The sequence below is a fragment of the Megalops cyprinoides genome, chromosome 3 (genome assembly GCF_013368585.1).
Source record: "Megalops cyprinoides isolate fMegCyp1 chromosome 3, fMegCyp1.pri, whole genome shotgun sequence".
NCBI classification, from domain to species: domain Eukaryota; kingdom Metazoa; phylum Chordata; class Actinopteri; order Elopiformes; family Megalopidae; genus Megalops; species Megalops cyprinoides.
Window position 1 is genome coordinate 28,550,037 of NC_050585.1, and position 24,965 is coordinate 28,575,001.

General features: G+C 47.0%; 2 protein-coding genes across 3 annotated transcripts in view; both read right to left on the reverse strand.

Annotated features, from left to right (window-relative positions):
- On the reverse strand, positions 1 to 13,077 carry LOC118774455 (vimentin-like). Its single transcript, XM_036523797.1, has 14 exons — positions 13,068 to 13,077; positions 11,502 to 11,762; positions 9,815 to 9,977; positions 9,195 to 9,336; positions 8,713 to 8,859; positions 7,703 to 7,822; positions 6,238 to 6,333; positions 5,977 to 6,134; positions 5,761 to 5,827; positions 5,234 to 5,362; positions 3,547 to 3,666; positions 1,914 to 2,018; positions 1,146 to 1,270; positions 1 to 43 (listed from the first exon to the last, which is right to left on the reverse strand). Exons 1-14 carry the CDS (start codon positions 13,075 to 13,077, stop codon positions 1 to 3), a joined length of 1,686 nt encoding a protein of 561 aa, XP_036379690.1.
- LOC118775219 (inositol polyphosphate 5-phosphatase OCRL-like) overlaps positions 11,524 to 24,965 on the reverse strand; it is a 22,317-nt gene continuing 8,875 nt past the window's right edge. Inside the window, exons 10-24 of one of the 2 annotated variants that reach the window (XM_036525013.1) lie at positions 24,734 to 24,848; positions 23,892 to 24,008; positions 22,397 to 22,578; positions 21,872 to 21,983; positions 21,405 to 21,514; positions 20,877 to 21,012; positions 19,514 to 19,624; positions 18,417 to 18,582; positions 17,756 to 17,991; positions 16,634 to 16,657; positions 15,049 to 15,165; positions 14,874 to 14,958; positions 14,047 to 14,174; positions 13,295 to 13,406; positions 11,524 to 13,207 (exon numbers count right to left, since the gene is read on the reverse strand). In XM_036525013.1, coding sequence (XP_036380906.1) covers positions 13,083 to 13,207; positions 13,295 to 13,406; positions 14,047 to 14,174; positions 14,874 to 14,958; positions 15,049 to 15,165; positions 16,634 to 16,657; positions 17,756 to 17,991; positions 18,417 to 18,582; positions 19,514 to 19,624; positions 20,877 to 21,012; positions 21,405 to 21,514; positions 21,872 to 21,983; positions 22,397 to 22,578; positions 23,892 to 24,008; positions 24,734 to 24,848 — 1,876 coding nt within the window. In that variant the 3' untranslated portion in view covers positions 11,524 to 13,082. The remainder of the gene's footprint in view (positions 13,208 to 13,294; positions 13,407 to 14,046; positions 14,175 to 14,873; positions 14,959 to 15,048; positions 15,166 to 16,633; positions 16,658 to 17,755; positions 17,992 to 18,416; positions 18,583 to 19,513; positions 19,625 to 20,876; positions 21,013 to 21,404; positions 21,515 to 21,871; positions 21,984 to 22,396; positions 22,579 to 23,891; positions 24,009 to 24,733; positions 24,849 to 24,965) is intronic. The other variant, XM_036525014.1, reaches the window with a different exon arrangement.

Genomic DNA, 24,965 nt, shown 5'->3' on the forward strand with positions numbered 1-24,965 from the left:
TTACAGGAAGTGCAGCCTCTCTTCCTCCTCTTCCACCAATCCCCTGCGGGCAGAAAAAAGGAAGATGCATATTAACATTTTATACAACAACAACAGTTGTGAGATGTGTATCTGACTCTCAACTAACTCGCATTGTCATTTTAATCTGGTTCAGAAAGGCAGATCACAGTGCAAGCATCAAGGGTGTCACACACATAATAATGTTACAATCACCATTGAGAAACGGTCTTCGGGGGCCGGCATCAATGAGCATCTGTTCAAAAACGCTCTCGTGGCCGCCTTAATGAATTCTGCCAGCAAATGACAGTCATAATGGATTTAAAGTGTCACTAGGGAAATGATGAACGGTCATATTTCATAAACAGAAAAGAATGTAAACCACAAAGACCTCATCTCTTATTCGTGGTCTTAATCAAAGTTGACAAAGTGTCAGTAATTTGAAAATGATAACGCTTACTTCCACGCTGTCCGTCCACCCTGGATGCGAGAGAGTCTGTTTGAAGTGGGCAGACCTATGAGCGCAGGTAGCTGGCCTGCTCTGACTGACAGATAAATCGGCGGGCAATGCTAAAACGCACTGTCCTTGCAGAGCGTACCGCTGAGCCCCTGCGAGGGAAAAGGTTCCGCCGTGGCTCAGACAGACACTTCCTGAGACGTGACACTCCAGGAAGGCCTCCTCAGAGTCAAACGCGACGAGGAGGGTCAGAGGTGGGGGCCGAGAATATCAGCGTGCGTCACGCTGCGTACCAGATGGTTGAGACTTCCCCAACAACAGAAGGAATGGCAAAGGTGTCTTCGACCAAAGGGAAATTGCATCATTTTTTTTGAGACCGCAGCTCTGACATCTACTTCCTGATGACTAGGAAACTCGGGAAGCCAGCTCGTCTTCTTAGGAATGCTACTTAAGAGATGCACGTCATTGACCACGCAATAACCACTCACAAGGGATTACATCATGGAGACACATGGAGCCCCGGGCTTTTCCTCTTCAGCCCACGGCAGGGAAGCTCAGAACTTATGTTGACTCCCAAAGCAAACTGACACGGAACCATTGGATAGCCTCTGTCACTGATGACTGTCACAGGATCATAAGACTGACCCACAATGCTCCCATAAACCTATGGACTACTGTGGACTTTGCTCACCTGTAGGCAGTGATCTCAATATCCAGGGCCATCTTCTCACTGAGCAGCTCCTCGTAGTCTGCACACTGCTCCCTCATCTGTGCCTGCAGCTCCGCCTGAGCCTGCTCCAGCTCCGCCATGTAGCCCTGAGACACAGGATCAGACAGGTGCTGAACTGTGTGTGCTTTCTGTTTTAAAATGTGTTCAACTGCTTGACCTCGCCAAGGCGTCACACCATGTTTGCATTCTCTATTTGACCTCGTCAAGGTGGCACACCCCTTCTGCATAGGAACGTGTGACTTAGTCAGACGGTAATGCCTCCTGCCAATGGTAAAACATTGGTACCACACAGGCACATACGCTGTTTATCTCTCTTTATATATACTTGGTGAGAAACCCTCACTTCAACAACCCCTGTGGACAACTATACAGAATAAACTTTCATTTCTGGTCAGACTACTGAGTCTGAGTCCGTCTCCTCAGAAAAGCTAACACAGGTGAGACACATACAACCATGGATGGACTGGCTAGATTGGTCCTGCTCATCAATGGCAATACACTTGAAAGCTGCAAGACCATATATAGATTCAATCAGAATCCGTGACAAAAGCTGCTGTTGTGCTTTTCATGCACATGTGGGTGCATGGGTGCAAACAGGAATGTCTGCGGGTAGGTTTGCTGTGTGCATAATCAAACTGAACATGCAACGACACCACAGTGTCTGAGATGGAAGCTGAAACATTCCTGCGGTGACAGGATGCTGTGGACCTGCTGGGGGCATCTCCTCACCTCCAGCTCCTCCATCTCCTCCAGGTGATCAGCTCTTCTCTGCCTGATCTTCTCCTTCAGCTCCTCAAAATACTGCTCCAGCTCCTCCAGCTCTCTCTGCAGCTCTGCAACCTACACAAACACAGGCAAACAACAACACACATGCATAAACACAGTATACACATGTACACAGACAAAAGAGATTATCAAGTTATAATGCACATGCATACACTGTCAGAACACAAACATTCAAATAAACTATGAGGTAGTTAGTGCTATCACCAATTGTAGACACTCACTCTTTTGATTTAACCTCACCCTGTAGTTATAAAACATTGCTACCACACCCCTTTGATGCAGAGACAACCAAACAGACATAAAGATGCAAAGACTCAAATGCAAAGTAATGATCTAACCGTCTAGATGGCTTGATCAAATGCATACATCAAGTACATATTACCGCTACATTAGTATTAATGTATTGCTGCATTACGCCACTTGGGATTTACACAGCAGGTTTAATTCATTTTTACGTCTCATCGCAACGCACTGATTGTTAATCTCAATGCATCTGGTAACACCATACAGCTCTGCCGCTCAGGAGAAAGGTCACATCTTATTCATTACCACCTCACAACAAACAACGCACGAAACCCTCCCCCGCACAGCCATTGCGTACGTACAGCGGGAGGGCGAGAGGGCGGGCGAAGACAAAAGCCCTGTCGTGTATCCTCGCTGTGCGTCGTGTGTGGTTTTCACAGTAAGAGGATACGGCACTATGAGACGTCTGCAGTTTCAGGGGACGGTTTATTTAAAGAGGGGAGGGCATGACCACGTTCAGAATAATCAGAGCTGGGTGGACACGTTTGTTAGAACTTGCGTGGGCTTATCGGCTTGTGCCATTTCCCCCCCAGTTAAAATATAGGCAGGTGAGGGATTTACAGCAAGCACCTTTTGCCGACCGCTTGGCTTCCACGACCCCGTGTCATCTAGCCCACAGTGTCACTTTTCTCTGCCTCTCTCTTATAAGAGAGGAGTTGACAGATGTCTGAGGCTTCATTGTTAGGCTTCAGTTTGTTTTTCTGGTCCCTACAGAATTCACTGTGGAACCTGTGACATTTATTAAGTTGGGAGAGACACAAAAATAAGCCTGAAGCATGTGCCATTAATTGAGACATGGGGAAAAGGATAAATCTGGCCATCACCTCGACCACCTCAATCTCTCAGTGTAAGCATTCCATTCAGCAGGAACTCATTTGCTTGAGTTGTACATTATTTTGTGAAGTTTTTCACTATTAAACCTGTTATTTACTACTGTACCTAATTTTCACCTAAATATGGCCATTTTCTGCCTGAGTCAGGTTTGCTGACCCTGGTACAGCTCCACCCTTTTCCACTGCATTTTTTTGTCTAGGTAGCAAGAACCAACCATGAAACACTGGTCTCAGAAACAACATGCTTCTGTCCTGTTTACAAGAAGACTACAGGCAAGGCCTTTGAACACACTGCTACTCAGTGTCACTTCCGCAGCTGTGAGTTAATGCATGCAGAAGGAGTGTACCAGCCAGTGGTGCTTCAGGGATGTCAGAGGTTCAGTCAGTGCGTGTGCTCACATCATGCATCGGCAGCAGTGCTCGTCTGGGGAAACGCTCACCTGTTTCATCAGCGCGTCGTGCTCCGCCGCCGCAGGGCCGCCCGTCAGTCCGACTCCAAGAGCTGCAGCCGCCTCTCCCGCCCTCGGCTGCCCCGCAGTGATGGCAACCGCCGCCTTCGCCTCGGAGCAGAGAAAACATGGTAACTCTCAGCCGTGAACAGGAGACTCACTCATTATGTGAAAGACACCATTCACGTCCCTCTTGTACAATTACCCAGAGATGATGAGGAAGTGAGGCGCAATCAGTTTGCCTCTTCCCCCCATCACAGCCACTTAAATTAGCCATAAACCACTGTTCATTTCACTCCAATTAAGAACTTCAGGGGAAAAAGAAAGGGAAAAAATAATGAATAGCTGTCGGGTATCCAGGTGTGCCAAGGTTGGTCCGCAATCACAATTACAGCTGAATCCCAATTTGCAATCAATTGTGATTGAAACAACTGCACCTTAAAGTGTACTAATTGAGTCCAGACCAAGTGATCAGTGCTGGGGTCCAGCTGGCAGGGAGGAAAAGAGTGGGAGATGGATGAATGGGGGGTGGAGTCTGGGTTAGGCAGAAGGTCTGCAGACTTGGGACAGAGCCAAGGGTCGCTACTTTCCACACCAAAAACCAACCCAGTCTACACACCCTAACCCACAGCCTCTAAAGCTCTCCAACTAATGCGACAGCCTCCATGTTCTCCTCCTAACCTACAGCATCCAAACCCCCCCCCCCCCCCCCCCCCACAGCCTCAAAACTGTTCTCCTAATGCCTCGTGCACACATTACAAGTTTAGTCCTGATTACGTTTTTATCACCCTTGACAGATTGCAACAACTTTTCTAATATTTGTTGTGAAATTTGGCCCATGAATGTCAATATAATACCTTGTCTCTCATTTTTTTCACAGATTCCTGCTCAGTGTTAGTTTCATAAGCAGTAAGGAACTGTCACCAACCAAGGAAAAATAACCAATCAATAATGTAATGTGTCAACAACAATGAAAAACAATATGTTTCCTGTTTTCTACAACAGAAACCAGAGAAACAGCCATGGAAAATGAAGGATCAAATGTAAGCTGGAAACACAAGCCAGACAGAAATGGAAGATGAGGAATTCATCAAGCTGTGGCAAGAGCATTTAGAGAGGGTTTACTTCACCTGTACACACAGCTATGGGTACAAACAACTGAAGCATAATAGGTGGAAAGAAATAGCTAGGGAGCTTGATAGAAAAAGCATGTGACTTGGGTGTCCTAAGGATATGATAAGTGCTTTATAACATTATAGGGCAGCACCACTGACAAGTAGGAGGCTCTGAAATCATTGCCAAGTCCTGACTACAATTCTCCGTTTCAAAAATTTGTGTGATGTGTCAGCCTTGATGCCCCTTATTCTTTAGTGCTTGTGTTATGTGTGTCAGATTAGATCATGTTACTTGCTTGAAACTTTAAAGAACTATCATGTATTTCTTAGGCTTAAGCCACAATTTTCAGTGTAAACCACAACCGCCACACTCTAAACCACAACCTCTACATTCTAAACACCACAGCCCACAAATTCTAACATTAAGCTTCTAAACTACTACTGGAACTGTGGCCTTAGCTCCACTAGCATCCCCTCTACCCAGAACCAGACAGACCAATTCGCCTGTGTTTAGCATGTCAAAACCCAGACCCATGTCCGTCTCAGCTGGTGAGGGGGAGTACCTGCAGGCTGGCGGCCAGCTGGCGGAAGTAATCCTTGAGGTCATGGATTGCAGGGGTGACGTCAGGGCTTGGGAACTCCAGGGACACCAGGGAAACAACAGGAGCAGGTTCAGCCACAGTCTCAACCCTCTGCGGACAGGCATAATAGCATAAGTCCCAACACCCATAAGCGCCCGTCAATACCCCTGAACACCCCTGAACACCCATCAACACCCATCAAACATGCCCTATGAATTTATCATATGTGAACATGATGCTCAAGAGGAATGCACCAAGCCTAGAACTCGGCCTGCTCCGCCATGATAGGAAAATTTATTACAGAAATATGAAGTGTCTGGAAATGCTTATAATGATAGCAGTTAATAAAACAAAGAGCACTCCGCTTTCATTCCACAGTCTGGCGCATTTTTCTACGGCCCTGAGTTATCACCCGCGTCCCAGAGGGAGTACGTTTAACACCGCGGAAGTGAGCTGTAAAGGGGAGCCCTGGGAGAGCTGCCGCTCTCTGCTGCCTCTACTGCGCTTACGCCCTCGGCCCCCTGATCACATAGGAGGATGTCTGTCAGCGGAGGGGAGGCCGAGAGAGCGAGGGAGCTAGGGAAAGACAGAGAGTGAGATAAAGCGATAGAGGGACTGAGAGAGAGGGCAGGCCAGGAGCAGGGGGGAGTGTTGTCCGTCGGCGCCGGGCCCTGCTTGTTGGCCCGATTGTGCCATCTCAGGCGTTTGGTTCTGCCACAGTTCACAGTCGCCTGGCGCCCCGCTTTGCTTCCGCAGTCACTCGTGGTGACACCCGGCCAGCGCCGAGCCCCGGTCCCATCTGTGCCGCACTGACTACAGCCTCCGGCCTAGCGGCACGCTGCTTCTTAACTGGGGTGGCGGCAGGGGTCACCGCACCTAATGACTGTGGAGCCATAGTCATGCTTTCCCTTGATCAGCGTCAATGAAGGGATAGCGTAAACAGCTTATCGCTTACGCTCAGACGTGAAGGAACAGACAGGACTCACCGTCTCCTGCTCCACCTGCATCGAGGCGAGCTGCTCTTCATAGATGGCCACTTGCTCCTTCAGGGCCAGGCACTCTGCAGTCAATGCGTCAACATCCTGCAGGGGGAAGCAGTGAGCTGGGTAAAATAAAAGAACACCCCCAACCAATCTGGCAACCTGAAAGTAGTCTCTGCAATGCAGGAGAAGAGAGGAGGTAGGAGAAGGGCAATTAGATACAAATACCTCAATCTCCAATTCATTCAACTGCAAGGTTTTGTTTTTTTCCAGCTCATCCAGCTTTTTAAGTGGCTAATTAATAGATGATGATTTAAATTACTATGGATTCCTGCATTTGCATTTGAATGCATTGGAGGGATCAGGGAGCTAAGAAGCCCGGTGTGGTAGTGGAACATATGTGTCCCTGATATATGCACGGGCCAGGCCGTCTGTTCCTGTTATCTCTGTACAAACAGAAGCCGGTAATTGGAGAGAGTCTGAGCTCTGTCTGTGTGCGCTAAAGAAATCCCCCAAGATCCTGCGCTTCCCGAATGCTTTAGGCAGAGCTTAACAATTTTGAACACGTCTCTTCTATCGTGGATTCTAAATGCAAACCAGCAGTGGCGGTGCACCACCTCCGGCCCACTTCTTCTGCACCTCGGTGCGTCTTGCCCAGAACTGCTGAGGCACTCAGATAGTCATTGGTTAGAGATTCAACAGATGGCCCATCCAACACCTCCTTTCACGGAACCATTGATCCTAAGGCCTCCATCACTACCATTCCACGGCCCTATTGGGAGCCACTCCTGATTTAGTGAAGAACAGCCAACCAGTGCTGCCAGCGCTGCAGTACATCTGCAATATAAAACTTCAGGCCAGCATGACCCTCTATGCAAATGCACTAAATGGGCTATTCCCCAGATCTGAGAGACTTGAGGATGTACTATAACATGCTGGATTTGACGAGGCGGGTTTTCACGACAGTGAAATGGGTTGTTTTGTGGTGGGTGGCTGAGAGCCCAGAGCTGGCCCAGGGTCTGGTTCCTGTCTGCCCATGAGTGGATCAGGAGATGAGCAGCTGTGCTGATGCGCTGCCGAGACATTTGATTACCCAGGGATACCATTCAGAGCCGGGGAGACTGAGGCAGTGCCAGGGTGTTGATCAACAGTGGCATCTAGTGGCGAAGATATGTTGCTGCTGCTTTTTATTATGAGCTTTGAAATAATATGATCCCATTGTATTCGTTCATTTCCACCACTCTAACCTATGGATATTCTTTGAAATGTTCCTTCAACCTCTGTTCACCTAGCTAAGACAGATGTGTTGGTCCTCCCTTCTGGACTCAAATTCCTTTCCCTCAATTGGAGCAGAACAGAGCAGAGCAAAGCTATAAAAGTGAATGAGTGTCAAATGCCACGTGTATAAACAAGAAGACATTTCTGTCCAACAACATAAGTAAACGATGTACAACAAACAGAGTGTCATTACCAGGGCAACGTCCTCCCTCTCCAGGTTGACGAGCGTCCGTTGCTCGACCGCCTCCTCGTACTGCGCCTGCAGAAGCTCCAGCTCCCCCTTCAGCCTGGCGATGTCCAACAGGATCTGCTCCTACAGAGACATCACATTACATTACATTATTGGCATCTAGTGGATGTTCTTATGCAGAGCAACTTACATAGGTTTCAAGTTTTACATGTGATCCATTTATACAGCTAGATATTTACTAAGGCAATTCTGGATTAGGTACCTTGCCCAAGGGTACAGCAGCAGTGCTCCAGCCAGGGAATCGAACCGGCAACCTTTCAGTTACCGGTCTTCCTGGTTACAAGGCATGAGACCAAGATCACCAGGGCTCTTACTGTCTATGCCCTGTAGGCACAGATTCATTTACTATAGGCTTGGGCTAATCTTCTTTACAATTTTCATCAATCCTGTAGCATATTTTCACAAGGGGACTGTAGCATCAGGATCCCCTCGCTGGGTATATTTAAAAGGTAGGTTTGGCTATATCATTCATTGAGAATTTAGTGTTTTGTCTCCCGAAATAGGAGTTGGTGCTTCATCAGGAAGGTGGAATGATCTCTCTCTAATCAGTTCCATCAAGAAAGCCCCCCCCCCCCCCCCCCCGGACAACGTGTTGGCCAGACCCCAGTGGGTGTCCACTAACTGCCCGGCATGTCCCCTCAGGCCACCTTTGTTGCTGCGGCTCAGGGGCATGCAGCAGCAGTCCAGATCCTCATTACAGCCGTGGTCAGTGAACCGACCTCTGCTCGAAACAGAAAACAGCTTGCAGTGCCACCTAGTGGTGACGCAGGGAACAGAGAACCATTTGTACAGCGTGCTTTCCCCACTCCGGGCTTCACAACTCCCCAGAAGTTCAGAAAAACACCGCAAGGACCTGTGCTAAGATACATAAATACTTGACAGGGGTGTGGGAATTCTCGAGCCTGTCTGCTCAGCGCTGCAGGTCTGTGGGACTACGCTTCTTGGCGCGGTACCTTCTCTCTGCGCAGTCGCTCCACCACCGCCTCCAGGCCACCGTCAGGACCCCGGGCAGAAGCGTGGGCCTCTGCGCTGCTCAGCCTCCCCTCCAGCTGCAGGATCTGGGCCTCCAGAGACTCATTCTCCTCCTCAAGGCACCGCGCCTGGCAGAGCGGTGACAGAGGTCACACCTCCCCGACACACCCGCCCACAGAGGAGCTGCATGTCAAGGGCTGCGCATGTGGTGTTATATTGGACGACCAATCTGTGCACGATATTTACCCATGGGGACAATGTACATAAATGGGTCGGCCATTATGCTCCAGTGGAGCACAAACTCTATTGTTGATATTGTATTATTGTATATTTGGAGAAGTCCTGAGATCAATTCATATAATGGCATTGGTCAATGGGCAATAACAGCTGATGGCACTGTATCATGTGAAGGGCTTTTGTAAGTGTTCCCACCTCCTCTGCTTTGTACCTAGTCCAGTCTTACCGTGTCAATGAGGAGGGCCAGCCGGTCATTGAGGGCAGCAATCAGGGCACGTTCTGATTTAAATCTAGACAAAGCCTCCCTGTTCAGAGCATGGGCAGCTTCGAAGTCTGGCTCCCCCCACTGGTATTCTGTTGCTTCACCTCTGCAGTAGAAACAACCATAGGCCCGAGGCAGCTGACACACCGGTAAGCACTGACACCCTGGTGTCATATGAAAGTTCATGGCCTGACCGATTGTCTCTTCAAGAGACCTCTCCATAAACGAGTGGACATATGTAATCAAAGAAACATTTTCTTTTCCCAACGTCAAGCATAGTAATCTACAGAGGTTTCATTGCTCAATTTGTCTTCAAAGTGACTCATTCAGACATAATTACATTGCAAGGGAAATAAACAGGTTTAACTCGTCTAATTCCTATGAAATTCACACCTTTGTGTATCAATCAAAGGAGAGAGGAACAGCACAGAAGGAAGGCCTAGATTGTGAAGACTAGATTCTGAAGACCAGATTCAGGTACTGTACTTCCAAACTGCAACGCATCCCTCTGCAGCCATCACAGCTTCACGAGCGGCCCTGGCGGGGGGGGGGGGGGGGGGGGGGGGACAGAAGGGGACACTGACCTGGCCGAGGAGTGGAGCTGCAGGCCGCCCCAGTGCTCATCCTCGAACAGCCGACGGTAGGACGACACTCTCAGCATGGCAATGGGCAGCAGTCCAGGGGGGCCGCAGGCAAACAACAGTGCCGGCGTGGGACGAGGACTTAAGTACAGCGACGGGGGGGAATCTGACACAGGGGTGAGGGATCTCTCAGAGCACAAGACGAGCCAGCAAAAGCGGTGACATCAGCAGGAAACCATTTCACAGGGCGTGGAGACAAGGAGGAGGCGATAATCTGTTCTCACAAGCACTCCGCAACAATCAGCCCGTTTACAGACTAGACCATCAGGCAGTAATTAAAATGAAAGCAAGCCTTCACAAAGATCTGAATATACATTTTATGTACTGCCATTTTAATGACTTCTGGATAGATGATCCACAAAAATGACACCCATGTTGTGAAACCAAAAAAAAAAAAAAAAGAGACATTTTCAGTGAATTCACTTGAAGGAGGGATGTTAGGTTTTTGCGTGTCTACAACTGAAGTGCCATGTCATGTTAAAACAATAAGCTTGGATAGCTTGTTGTTGGATAGCTTCTGCTCACTCTAGCTTACAGATGACTTTGCAGTAGTTAACAGAGGATCTCGTTTGTACAAAAATAATGTTTCTTGTGGCAAGTATATTTTACATGCAAATTACAGGAATGGCCCATCTTATTTCAATGAAAGAAATTTCCAGCAGGTCTTATGCCAAATCTACTTACTGCCAAATCTACTCCTTGATGCTTGTCTGAATGCTTTTGTTGTAATGACTCATGAGACTTTTGGTCCCAGGGGTGTCATAATGAGGAAGGAAAGGGAAAACAGTAAATGAACACATTATTTTATTTCCATTAAATAAATTAAAAGTACCAAAAAAAACAGACGATTTGAACAACAGGTGTGCAAGAGGATTTTTTTTTCTAGTATTTGCATATTTACCACAAGACAGAGCGTTCCACAACCCGAATTTTAAGAAGCCCACAGGGCAGATAAAAAAGAAAGACACATACAGTGGTCAAACCGAACAACATCTCCCAATATGACTGCGCTCTCCCTCTGGTCTGTGTGACACCCTGCGTGACCTATGCGAAAAGAGCTGCGACACACTCCCAGCTCCTCTGTTAGTGACGCAGTCATCTTAAGGCATGCCTGGGCAAGCGGTTGAGGCTGCTAAATGTACACAGTAGGTTGGAGGAGTGCAACACCTTGTTTTCACATGTACCTCACCTGCCAATATGGTTCCTACAGTAACTAAGCTTGCTACCATGGCGACTCATTTTATGTAAGCGCTGATATGAAGTGAATCCAGAGAGAGAGGGAGGGCAGTATTTTGTATGGATACTGGCGCTCCTTGTCACATCACACACAGGGGTGTAGACTCATTGGAAAAGAATAGGCAAGTGATACATTAACTCAGTGAGCAAGAGAGGTTTTTCCTAATGCCTAGTTTTAACAATGTACCTACAATACTTGTTTCAATGGCAGATAAGCCACATCAGTCAAAAGAAATATTTGCATTTCAGAATAGCATTTTTCATAGTGTGAAAGTGTACACAGAAGGTGGACCTTCAACTACATGTAGGCACAGCCTGTCATTTCCGGAAGCTTTCAGCCTAGGTCAACATACAATGATGAATGTAAATGACGCCTGCCTAGAGGAAGGCTCACTGAAAATTAGGTATGTCCAGCTGTGAGGCAGCTTCTCCAAAGCCTGCGGGTGAGCGCGCCAGGCGAACACTGTTCGCGAGGAGGAATTGTGGGAATGGCACGCCTTGCTCTCCGTCGGCTCCCGTCCAACGGGGCGCTGGCATCCCAGAGTCACACAGACCTCAAAGCGTTCGCGCGCAGCCGCAATGCCGCGAGCGAAGGCGGGTTCCTTATTATGTGGGAGAATTCGGTTTGAGCGTACCACCAACACGACATGGACTCCTACACACAGACACAAACGGAACAGAGCACATCCTCACACTATTCATCATCATGGGGCAACGGCACGGTCAAACATCACACAGGGACGTGTAACAGCACTATTTACACCAGTAAGACATTGATGCCCTGTGGTGTGATCTGATCTCTGTTGGCATCCTTTTTTTTTTTTTAAGCACAGTGTAAGGAAGAAACAATGGTCTCTTCAAAGGGAGGATCCAGTACTGCAGTGAGTGTAAGAGTTTATCATACAACATTTCAGAGGTGCAGGTAAGAGGAATAGTCCTGGGCTGAAACTTGGCCTATTTTTCCCCCACTTCTCCTCCAATCAGCCCTGTTTAAAACATTGAGCAACATTGAGCTTACTGAGTACAACCAAGGAAAAAAAAAGGGGGCTAGGGGATTATGGGACAGCGTAGTGATGTAACGCAGAGCCAAAGGGCTCATCAAGAAGTCACAGGGAAATCCAGCACTCTTCAGTCAGGTTTGTGAAATGCCCTCAGGTCTTCAAGGGGAGGAGTCATAATAAATATGTCTTTAAAAAGCAGCCGTTAAAAACAGTCAAGGGCTAATATTCCTATGTCTTGTGTAAAATGTCCAGAAATGGTTGTGGAAGGAACAAAAACAATGAAAATGGTGCAAAAGACTGGTTAAAACAAAACAAAAAAAATAAAACGCCAAGCAGACGCATCACTCAGTCAGTGTCCTTAAGGCGGGACCATCACAGAATCCTCGGTGCTTACTGGTAGCCCATTCATCTGATTCTCAAGTAGAAAACAGTTCCTTGGTTTTTTGCTTTCATTACAAGCAAGGATTCAAGGTTGTCATCAAGCATGAGGAGTTCAAGAGGAATACATGGTACTCCAGGCTTTGGGGGTCCATAAAGAGAGGAAAAACAAATTCTGACAAGCAGCATGAATCCAACTGTTCCCAATGCTCTTTAGTGTGTGAGCAGTCTTTAGTGTCATACATGATCATTACTTGTGAAATTCAAATAAAATACATACATTCAGACACAACAGAATATCAAGGGGCTCTTTTGGCACAGAACATCCAGCTATGTGGATCTGATATGCAGAAGGTGCAAAACAGCTAGGGGGGAACCAGTGCCACCTTCTGGAGGCAAGGGCGCAGAGGTGTCATTTTAAAAGCAACCTGCACTTGGAACAGTGACATTCGCTGGAGTGAAGTGGGAGAAATTGGGGAGGGGGGGGCACCTCGTCCCCAGCTTCTCGGATTCCAGCCCTTCCGTATACGACAGGCTCCCTGCTCCTAGCGGGAGGCTGGGGGCGACCTACGACCCCTGACCTTTCCCCATGGCCTTCACTCCTCCTCGGCAGCCATGAGGAACCCCAGGATGAAGTCGATGGCTTTCTGGCGGTCCTGCGACGTCTGCTTGCCCACCAAGTTGGGCGGGGGCCGGATCAAGAGGCTACCGAATAGAGTAGCTGAGGAGAGGCAGGAGGGAAACACTTGTTTAGTAATTTCGGCACTGGCTGTGCAAGCTGTGATTACAAATGGACCGGGGAACTGACCTATGAGGCTGGCAGTGAGGTTATTGTGGTGGGAATACTTGAGCAGCTCCCTCAGGAAGGCCATGAGGTACCGGAAAACGTTGCGATGGGCCCGGGGAAGCTGGGAAATCAGCTGACGGTCAGAGAGAAATGAGAGCAAACCGATAAAACACCAGGCTACAGAACTACTAACTGCACTCAGTGCTTCCAGCAGTCAGCACTCATGCTCTCAAAATTACAACAGATGTTACACTGAATTACGGTCCTCCCACCAATACATGTTAAACACTGAATTATGGCTGCTGGTTACTATCCTGAGACCAAAAATACGTGTATCCTTTGCCAGAGGCTTATACAGCCATGCAGAATGACATTTCAGATTAGAAATTAGTCTGTGCTGGTAGACGTATGTGAGACATAAGAGGTTTTATCACAGCTCTGTGGGATTGTGGCTCACTGCCATTATGGTCAGTATAACACTGATGTACGTATTTGTGTCTGTCTATGCCTCTGCGTGTATGTGCATGTGCATGTGCGTCTGTATGCGTGTGTGTGCATTGGTGAGTGCATGACAGTGTGTGACACTGTGTCTGTGTGATACGAGTGTGTGTGTTTCTGCGGAGAAGTATGCATATGTGTACGTATTTATATGTGTGACTGTGCGTATGTATGAATGTATGTGTATGTGTGGAAATGTGTGCCTGTGTGCGTCTATGTATATGCATGTTGTGCAGGAATATGTGTGTGTGTCTGTGTGTGTGGCGGTCCTGCACCTGTCTGCAGAGGCGGCTGTCGTGCGAGCAGTCCAGGCAGCGCTGGTAGAGCTCGTAGCACACCACGGGCTCCGGCAGAGCCTCCAGGAAGATGAGCAGGGCCTCCGCCACTGAGTGGTTGCTGCCAGCTGATGCACATAGTCAGGGAAATCCACACAATGCCAGGGGAAGGTTACACCGCACAAAAGACACAAGCCAAAAAACAGACCAAATGTATTCAGTGGGAGGGATACATAAGCTATCATCTTTTGTACCTTTCAACATTCTTAATATATTTAAAGAACTGAGAGAAATAGAGAGATTGACACACTGACCAGAAAAAGAGGAAAGAGATGGACAGAAGAGAGCAAGGCCGGAGAGAAAAAGAAAAAAAAGAGAAAGGGACACAAAATACAAATTGATAAGAGAAATTAATTAAAACTGTTCATAAGGAACAGAGAAAGGGAAGGAGTAGGAGGGAGAACGAGAGCCATGGAGGCCGATGCAACCAATTAAGGCAGCAGCCATCTGTACGCAGTGCTCCAAGGCACTCTGCCAAAGCACTTCCACATGGTTACAAGAAACTACATGTCTAACAGATTGAAGCTGGCTTGATGGATAGCTCACAGTACCAGCAGACCGTCTGGGATTGCTTGTATTTACTTACGTTTCTGAGAGCTTGCCAGTACTCGTACAAGGTCAGTTTTATGAAGTCAGTAGTAATTAAAAATGCAGGAACAGAAACGGGGACATGTGGTTTTGATGCAGAACAATGTACTTGCTGTGAGAAGCTGACGTACTGACACGTTAGAGGAGCTACAGCGACATGTTCTGGAGCGAAAGGATACGTATGGTCTCAGGAATGCTGGTATCCAGGCAGTCGATGATGCTCTGCAGTTCGTCCTGCATTCCCGGTGTCTGGAACAGGTCCTCCTGAAATCAAACAGTGACTTTCACAGTGAGGATCTATGCCCTCCTCCTTTTTCTTACCACAGAAGCTCTGACTGCACCACTGTATCTCACCTGCTGGCAGGACTTTGTGAAGAGGTGGTCAACCAGCAGCCACACCTCTTTGGGGATCTTCAAGGGCCTGTCCTCGGTCCCCGTGTTGTCCACCAGGAAGTTCACACGGGACTTCTCCTGGTGCGTAATAAACACAGTTCCAAGCGTCAGACACAGCTGCTTCAGCAGACAAACACAAAAGAACCCAGAGGCATGCAACCGAAGATCACAATTTAATGTTATTCCTTACTTTTAAAATAGACGGAATGTTCTGTCATATCTCAAGTCAATCCATGAAAACTGAACAGGACTAAAACATGTCACAGAATCAACTGAAAGCAACCTCTAGAAAGTAGTGTATTTAAATAACTTGAGCTTTGTCTTTGTCATTGCTAAAGGTATTAGATTTGACGTGAAAGACCATATACCATTTCAAGGGTAAAGAACAGAATGTTACATCACCATTTTCAGCAGACTGCCCCCTTAACTTTGTGTGATGGTCCTAGTGTTTTTTTTTTTTTTTTACAGCCATAGCAAAATTTACAAACCTATTCACAGTGATTAATTTGAACAAATGCATTAAAATGGAGAATCATTTTATAATGGTTTGACTTGGAGAGGGGCCATTTTACACACAGAGTCTATCACATTCTTCCAGGCTCTGCAGATGGAACCCTGACTGCTCCTCCAAGAGCGGTCCAAAAATAACTGCCTGCAGAGGCACTGCACACAGAGGAAACCCGAGAAGGAAATGCGGACAGCCACGGCATGCTAACATAAGGGGCTGCTTTTACTCAGACGTCTGCCAAACCCGCGCACTCTCTCTGACCTTGGGCAAGGCCGCGTGACTTCGACTTCAAAACTGACAAACGAGGACATAACACTGAAGTCTCCACTCCCCCATTTAACAAAACAAACAAAAAAAAGCTTCATGCATTCAAACCAGGGTAACTCCAGAGCTGTGTTCATGACGTGGAGCAGCAGTTACCGGGCTCCTCGGGTCACCAGAGTTCTCGCAGACTTTTTATGGAACATTGTTCCCTACGCATTTGGATCTTATTGCCAAAAAGTGTTTACATAACATTGCATGACATCACATTGTTGTCATTTTAGCGGACATTCTTATCCAGAGCGACTTACATTGGGTACGTGAAAATTGTAACCCTTTATACAGCTGGGTATTTACTGTGGCAATTATGGGTTAAGTACCTTGCCCAAGCAGACAGTGGCAGTGCCCCATCAGGGAATTGATCCAGAAACCTTTCGGTTACGAGCCTTACTCCTTACCACTATGCTACACTGCTGTGCATATGAGGAATGGTGGACACATAGTGCCTTGATGTTAATGAACCTGGGATTAGTGCAGAGGCCTGAGTAACTCCCTCTGCACACCCATTAATGCTGACCTCACAGTCAGGGTGCCTTGCTGAGCACAAGAAAACAAACTTTTTTTATTCACATGGCTTCCCAACCAGAAGTCAAAACTGCTTTGGCTACAAGGCCAAGTTCCTACAGACTGCTACTGATACACCTGCTACTGTAGGTGTGCAGCCCAAGGCCTGGTGTTGCCTGCCTGCCCTCTGTGTGGATCACATTGCATTTTTACCTTCTCCATGTAGCTGTCCTCTCCCTGAGCAGCAAGCACCCCATACAGTGATTGTTTGACAGCAATCAGAAGAGGGAAGCGGAATGCAAAAATAGGGGGGAAAGGGAAGAGAGAAAAGAGACAGTCACTGAAGACTGAGAGCATGCTGAATTCCTGCAGTAAAATATACCCCAGAAAGTTTAGCATAAATGTACATTGGTAAACAGGTATGTCTGTACAAAAGGGGAGCAGCTCCACATCTTTAGCTTTAGAGAGAAGAGTTACTTTATGCACTGGAAAGGCAATGAAACAATGCTCCCATAAAACAGTAGTGGGGAGGCAAAGTGCAGAGGAACTGAAACAATCATTCAGCTCAAGCAGTATTCCACTTAGTGCTGAGTAGCTGCAAGCCAGTTATGTTTTCACACCCCTGTGCTTTGGAAAGGAAATAGAAGTGCAAGATCAGCGTCATAGGAAAAGCTCTATCATAGACATGAAGAAAAAGAAGAACATATTATTCTGCATAACTGCGGTTGGTAAAGAAGAAAAAAAAAGAGACCGCTAGCAAATCAAGACCAGCCATAAGGCAGCGATTCAGCTGTCAGCGGCTCCCCGTCTGTCTCGCTGCGGCGCTCAGGGAAGCCCTTTTTAAAGCAGTCGTGCTGTAGCATGCGGATCCTCATTCCTGTGGTCACCACATCCCTGTGGGCCTGTGGAGCTCTTCACAGGGGAAACATGCCGCCTAAAATCATCCTGCTTTCTAAAAATACCCACAAGTACCCATGGAGAGGACTCCCACAGCCTGCGAACCCGACCCTGGATATGAGCAGCAGAGGGACAGCGGTGCAGAAACGCTGTGCCCCAACTCTAAGGGTTAGTCGCTGTATAGTGAGGAGCGGCGGGGCTGTGGTGTTAACTCCTTGCCATGCGTGAGCTCACTGTTATGCGGCCGATGGTGGATCCCTCCACACTCACTGGCCTTTTAGTGTACGTCTACATCTATCACCTATGCCTAAATCTAAACCCCAGCAGCCCAACCCTGAGCTCGTTAAAGCTGCCTTCCTTGGGGGCCGCTGATGCCTGGCGTCTCTCCACCTCCTATGGGGGGCGGGGTGGGGTCAGTGGGGTGGGGGGCCACTCTACCAGGTCGATGAGCTTGGTGATGGGGATCTCGCGGATAGGCTTCTTCATGCGGCACAGCGTCTCCAGGGAGGTGCCGAAGCAGCTAGGCAGGTAGTTGCCGGAGATGGTGATGAAGTAGTCCTTCCCGCGGTCCAGGTGCAGCACCAGGATGTCCTCGATGGAGTCCTCCCCGGAGTTGAGCAGGGTCACCGAGTCCTTGCTGACGTACACCTCCAAGCAAATCTCCAGAGATTCATCTGCACGAGGTGGGGGGGAAAGGTAACACGCGCAGAGGTTATACCACTGGAAGAGGGCCAATCAGCTGATCATATTTCCCCCTGCCCCAGAAAGTCACAGGCAATCATGCATGCTTTAGCTACGTGTTGGGGCAGCAGTGCAGCATAGTGGTAAGGTGCAGGGTTTGTACCCCAGAGATTGCCGGTTCGATTCCCTGCTGGGGCACTGCTGCTGTACCCCTGGGCAAGGTACTAAATCCACAATCGCCTCAGCAAATATCCAGCTGTATAAATGGATATTATGTCACAAAAAAAAAAACTCTGGATAACAGGGCCTGCTAAATGACAATTATGTAATGTAATGTAGTCTAGTTTCTGGGAAATCAGGAAGTGTGAGCAGCTCTCCGGGGGTCAAGCAAGGGTGGAGGGGGCCTCCTCTGACTCACTGGGGTCCAAGTATCCATCGCAGGGGTCAGCGCGCAGCCACGGCTTGCAGTACTGGGAGTCGTTGAGCTTGGGGATGAAGATGAAGTGGCAGGGCACCTGCCCGTCGTTGGTGATGACGAAACGCTCGCGCTGCAGCTGCCGGAACTTCACATTCTCAAAGGTGAACTGCCAGAAAAGACGGGAGGGGAGGGCGGCTTACACAGTGCATGCAGACCAACGCTGGGCTTAGCACCAGTGCAAGAAAACGGCTGAAATTCACAACATGCACACACACATACGCCCAGTCAGACTTACAAGGCCTATTAATATCCCAGTCGGCCGCTATTAAAGAAACACGTGATATCATGAGTGGAAACACGTGCGATATCATGAGTGGAACACTGAGGCACCTACTATGGTTCACAGGCAGTACTCAAGAGGAGCAAGAACACACACACGAGGAAGCAGTTTGTGCAAAGTAATAGTAACTAAAATTAATCACAGCTCATTTCTCTACTCACGCTGTATTGCCTACTGACGCAGTGCTTTCTAAGCATCTAAGAGTAGTTGCAGTACTTGCAGTTTGAAAGACTGTGTCAGACTGTCCCTCTTTCACTCTTTTTCCTCAATGCAGTGTGCACATTGGCATGGTTTTGAGTATAACTGCATTAGGCTTTATTTATTGGGTGTACACATATAAAATGGTGTGTTCACATATAAAACACACAGCTGCCTTCTCAATCTGTGGAGAATGTCAAAGTGTGAACTTCCTCCTTGCATTGTTCATAAGTGTAAACACAACTGAGTTTCAGTCAGAAACTGGCTAGTGTATTGCATTAATCAATCTTTTTTTTTTTAACCAGGATGGTCCTCTAAATAAAAGTATTGCTGCTCTTCAGGGAGTCCTGGAAACATGAAAATGCCCGAAATGTCCATTTCTGTATATTAAAGCCCAGCAGGTGGAGCCCAGTATACTCCATCCTACAAGGTGGAGCCCTGCAAATGGCGCCCAGTATTCTCATTCTCAGCCACCTTCTCAGTTACAGCAGCTCTCAGTCTCCCTCAGGGCGCAGACTCGTGAGCCCTGGGTCTCTGGACCCCACAGCCCTCCCCTCACCTCTCTCCGGGTGAGCGACAGGGACGGGAGGAAGTCGTTCTCCATCCGGTCCATCAGGCGCACAATCTCCTCGAAGACCTTCTTCTGCCGCTGCTCGTTGACCACCTTGACCTGTCGCACAGAGACATGCTGCTCACCCATCTGTACTGCAGTACAGCATTAGTGTGGGAGGAGCCTCAGAACTAGGGGGCCCTGTGGGCAAAGGAATTCTAACCTAAGCGCCTGTTGGGGAGCCACAAAATTTGTGCTACTCAAACAGTGGATCGAGATTGGGGCATGATTTAAAACAGGAAGCGAATATTACATACATCAGACCTAATATGAGAACCTCCAAAAATGTTGAGAACAACATAAATGTTTGCCTGCTTTCAACAGTTCAAATCTAGAGATAGTCTTGGTTGCTTGTTTTTTTAATATTCCACCAAACAGCTAGAACGCCACTGACAAAGAATATATTAGCCCGCAATCCATGTTTTTTTACAACATTACAACATTCAGAACAATAAAATGTATGAACTTTCACTTTTTAGATTTCAGGTTAGTTGCATTGCATGAGGAATATCAACAAATGTGTTTCACCCACTAATCAACCAGTTTGTTGAGAGACATTGATAGGCTCTCTGCCCACACACCTCAAGACAAAACGTGCACTACCACACCACAATAAGTTCGCAAGGTATTCTGCTTGTCATATACAGTCTTCCATTACATACATAGGCCCAGTGTGAGAAAGAGCCCGCAAAATTCCTTACACACACAATGGGCGACTGTTTTACCAAACCAGTAAAACCAGTTGTACCGAAGCCTGTCATAAAGGGTCTCAACGTGTCACACAGGAATCTTCCATAGACCTCACAAACGAACCAACTTCTTTTACACCCAGTGCATCCACCACGTTACCATGTACAAAAAACACACATTTGCTAATATGCTACAGGGGCAATCCCCAGCTGCAGGAGAGGGGGAGGGTGTTGGCTCGTGTTTCCTGATGAAAGAACGCATTTTTTTCTGCTGTTTCTCTTTCACCTGCAGTCATTTCTTCCAGACTGAATGGAGCCAAGAGGCACAGCACATTCATGCTCTGCGGCTTGGCATTTAAATCCTGCTCTCTCATCGTCTTTGCATTCTGCACTCAGCACTCAGCAGGACTGTCTGCGTTGCTAACTAAATGTTCCACAAGTGTCTGACAGAAAACACACACTCATTACCTACAATCCATCAGTTACTGTGTGTTCCACACGTGGCTCACAGAAAACACGCATTTATAATCAAATACTGAGACTGATTTTAATTGTCAGGGACCCTTTGCCAGACAGACTGACCAGTGGCAGTTTGGGAGAGACCCGGGGTGGGCGTGTCTTACCCCTATGCTGAAGAGGGAGCTGACAGGCTTGTGGTCGCTGGTCTGCAGCTCCATGTGGCTCCGGTAGTGCAGCTGCTTCACGCTGCCGCCCCTCCACAGGATCCTGTCACACCAGGCTGGGACACGGCACTTCCCACTGCGGCACACACACACAGGGACAGCCGCGGTCAGCACACACGCAGGGGGATGGCCACGGCCGACATACACACACAGGGGGATGACCACGGTCAACACACTTACATGGCGGATGACTGCGGTCAACACACACACACACACACACACACACACACACACACACACACACACACACACACACACACAGTGAACATATGCACATGTTACATTTAACACTTGTGCCTATAAGTGTTTTGGTTGGGAGGTGAATCTGGTACATCAAAGTCATTAAAAAATACCAAATAAGACACTGCAGAATTGATGGAAGCAAACAACTGGGTCTGGGGGCTCAGCAGAGCTGGTGAATCACTGCAATGTTTCAGGGTCTTTCAGACAGACACTGAGGCTTATCACCTGGAGTCCCATCGGTCTGTTTTGGCGTCGTATTTATAGGTGGGTATGAAGTTGATCTCTCCCTCCGCGAAATCTGTGAAGGCTCTGCGTGTCTCTCTCTGGATGTTGAGCTTAAAATACAACAAATTAAAGAAACAAGCAGACATTCACTTCTTTGAGCAACAGCTTTAGAGTATAACAGTGACACCATCGATGCCACAAAGAGGAAATAAGACATTTTCCACTGATCATCAACTGTCTATGTGGTGTTGCCCTGCTCAGAATGGAGCCCCTGAGCCATGAAATTGCGGCTTTGCTCATTTACAGAAAAGGAAATAAAAAAAAAATCTCACTAAACAGGCTGTGGTCTCATACACGTGCTGTAGTGAGGGTAATAGGAGAGGACTCCAGCAGAAGTTAAGCACAGTAGTATGACAGAAAAAGCCATCCACCACAGTATCACACAAGAATGTCCACGCATTTCTCACCTGGTCACACTCCTGTAGCTTCTTCAGCTCATTCTGGGAGATGAGCATTTTGACCTCTGAGGCATCATACACAAACAGGCGGTAGTTCAGGTCTCCCAGCCAGATTACTACACTGAAAAGTAGGTGAAAAGAAAATATTTGACCAGTTCTTCTAGTTAAGAGTAAAGTAACTCATCATATCATTCAGTATCAATAATATCAGTCGTGATGGCAGAAATACCATCAATATTTCAGAATCTCTTAAAATATATAGCTATATAGATTCAGTAATTTTTTTTAAGAGATTCTGGAATATTCGTGGTATTTCTGAGCAACAGCTTTATGTGTGTGTGTGTGTGTGTGTGTGTGTGTGTGTGTGTGTGTGTGAGTGAGAGAGAGAGAGAGAGAGAGAGAGAGAGAGAGAGAGAGAGAGAGAGAGAGAGAAAGAAAATGTCTAATATGTATTTTTTAACAACCGTAACAGTATGGGATTTCCCCGCAGTGCCCAGCATGCACGCGGAGATACTGGTCACCGGGGCGGCTCACTCGTGCTTGACGATGCTGAGGGGGGGCTGCTCCGCAATGTGGAAGCTCATGCGGGCGCAGATGTCCTTGTAGTCCTGGTTGCGCCGCTCGAACTCCTCCACATGCGCGGCCAGGTGGGAGTTCACAAAGCAGAAGGTGGTGTTGTGGAACACGAACCGCACAGCCACAGCCCCCTTGTTCCCCTGGAAACACAACGAGGCCACCGCCGTTGTTAGGCAGGACCGATGCTTGGGACCCGACGCGGTTTGCAGAAGCTTGACCGACCACGCTGAGTCCATTTCCATGCACGCACAAGCTGCTCATGCAGTGAAAGTGGACACTGACTTCTGTGACTCATGTCTCTCCTACCAGCAGCCATGTAAGTGAGGGTTCTAAACTGGACAAACGCAATTAAGATCTTATGGAGTATAAATGTAATCTCATGTGTACACATTTCCATCTATACTTCAAGCCCCTTAGGCATTTCATAACCAATTGTAACCAATAACCAAATAACCAAAGTGGATGTGCTGTCAGAGTACATACACACAGATATTAAATGCTAGCTACACTAAATGTACATACGTTTTCCCGAAAGTCTATCCCTTTCATAGGATGTCCTTAAATCCAGGACATTGTTAGTGGTTTAGCATTTCATCACATTTATCAATGAAACAGATGGCAACTAAAGCAAATCCCAATACTTGGATTTTGCACATTAAAAATGAGTTGAAAATACGACTGAAATCCACTCTCCTGCCCACTGAACTCCACAGCATGCAAACCTGCCTTTTGCTGAAATGGGGCTCAATCAACTGTGCACTTAAACATAAGCTTAGATAAAGACAATAGAGTCAAGCAAAAATTTTGTAAAGCTCACTGCTGAAAGGTTATCTTTGTTACCATTATGTTCAAGTCTCACTTCACAAGTCACAGCTTTAGCCTACCATGAAAAAAATACCAGCATCGAAATCTCTAGAGGAACAATGCTAATACATGTCTGATTCATCAGCATGACATCAGCAGTCCTCATTCCCAATTCAATGCACACTGAAATGCAGCTTGCATTATTATATACACATATATATGCTGGGCATAGAGCAAAGGGAAATGACAAAAAAAGGTTTTGAGGATGAAAGGTCTACCAGGTGTGGATGACAAATCATCAGTGCTTTATCTGACAATTACCTTTTAAAATTGTGCACCCCATTGAATGTTTCAATTAATTTTAAGTTTTCTAGTTTCTGAAAAAGTTAAGGATGTGAAATGAACTCCAGGAAAACCTTTCAGTACAAATGAAGCCAATAAATCTTCCAAGGCCATGCAGAAAAGCCTACAACCACCCAATCAAACACTTTCCCTGACCATTTTCTCATGAGGCTGCACTTGGGTGACACTTGTTTAATGAGCATCTTTAAAGAACGTAGCCTTCGAGTTGCAGGAAAAGTTATCTAAAGTAACAGAAAACAAGCAGCGGTAACAAAACCGGCCCACAATGCACCGGGCTTGTCCATACCATTTTACCCAAGATTCCCGTGCCCACGTTCTCAGCAGCCAACTCCCTGATGTGGCTCTTGTGCTCCTTCTTAGCGAACACCACCAGCATCATGCCCACCAGCCGGATGAGGCGCACCTGCGGAGCAGAAAGCAGAAACTTCATGCTTCTGTAACTACCACCAAAATTGTTTTATACTCACAGTAAGACTCCAACAGGCAGGCAGGGTAGCATTTATATTGGGTGTGCTTGATATTAAACCCTGACAAGCATGCACAACAAGTGTCAAGTATATTAACTAATGCGCTCTGTCACACAAGTGAAGTTACTAGTAAAATATACACTAAAGCAGTGACAAACATTTAATAGAAGTTTAGACGAAATTCATCATATACATAAACATGCATTTACAATCCCAATCTAAAGTTTGGATACAACATTTATTTTTTATTTTTACAATTTTCCACATTCTAGAATAATATTAAAGATATTAAAAATACGAAATAACACAAATGGAATTACACTATGACAAAAAAGCGTTAAATCAAAACTTATATTTTTGATTCTTCAAAGTAGACAAAAAATATTAATGGGGGGGGGAGAGAAATTCATACATAGACAAATATAAATAGTGAATGCCTAAGAAACAAATTTCAAGCATTTAAGCATAAGTCTTTAGACCAAAGTGTCTTTGAATGCATGTTTCCCATTATCTTAATCAGGTGTGTCCAAACTATTGACTGGTACTGTACACACTTACATGTTCTAGTACCTGTACATACTGGAATAATTATATGTTTAAATATATATGTATGTGTGTGTGTGTGTGTTACACTGTTATTCTGTGGCAGCCCCTCACTCACACGTCTGTATTTGGCTTTAGGATGCAGACTCCGCTCCACAGCCTCCACCCACTGCTGCTCCTTGGAGGAGTCCATATAGAAGAAGGCCTCTGTGCTCAGGTCCAGCTCCTGGAAGCTAGAGGACCATGAGCCCACAAGGCCAGCGATGTTACACAGCAATACAAGCAACATTAACACAAAACACTACACTTCATTTCCCAGCTCAGACTGCAAACAGGAAGTAAATGACATG

Excerpts from the sequence above, each read along its gene's own strand:
- LOC118774455 (XM_036523797.1), bottom strand. Across the intron at positions 1,271-1,913 it reads AGGAGATGGAGGAGCTGGAG|GGCTACATGGCGGAGCTGGA; the intron begins GTGAGGAGATGC and ends CCTGTGTCTCAG. Across the intron at positions 44-1,145 it reads ATTGAGATCACTGCCTACAG|GGGATTGGTGGAAGAGGAGG; the intron begins GTGAGCAAAGTC and ends TTCTGCCCGCAG.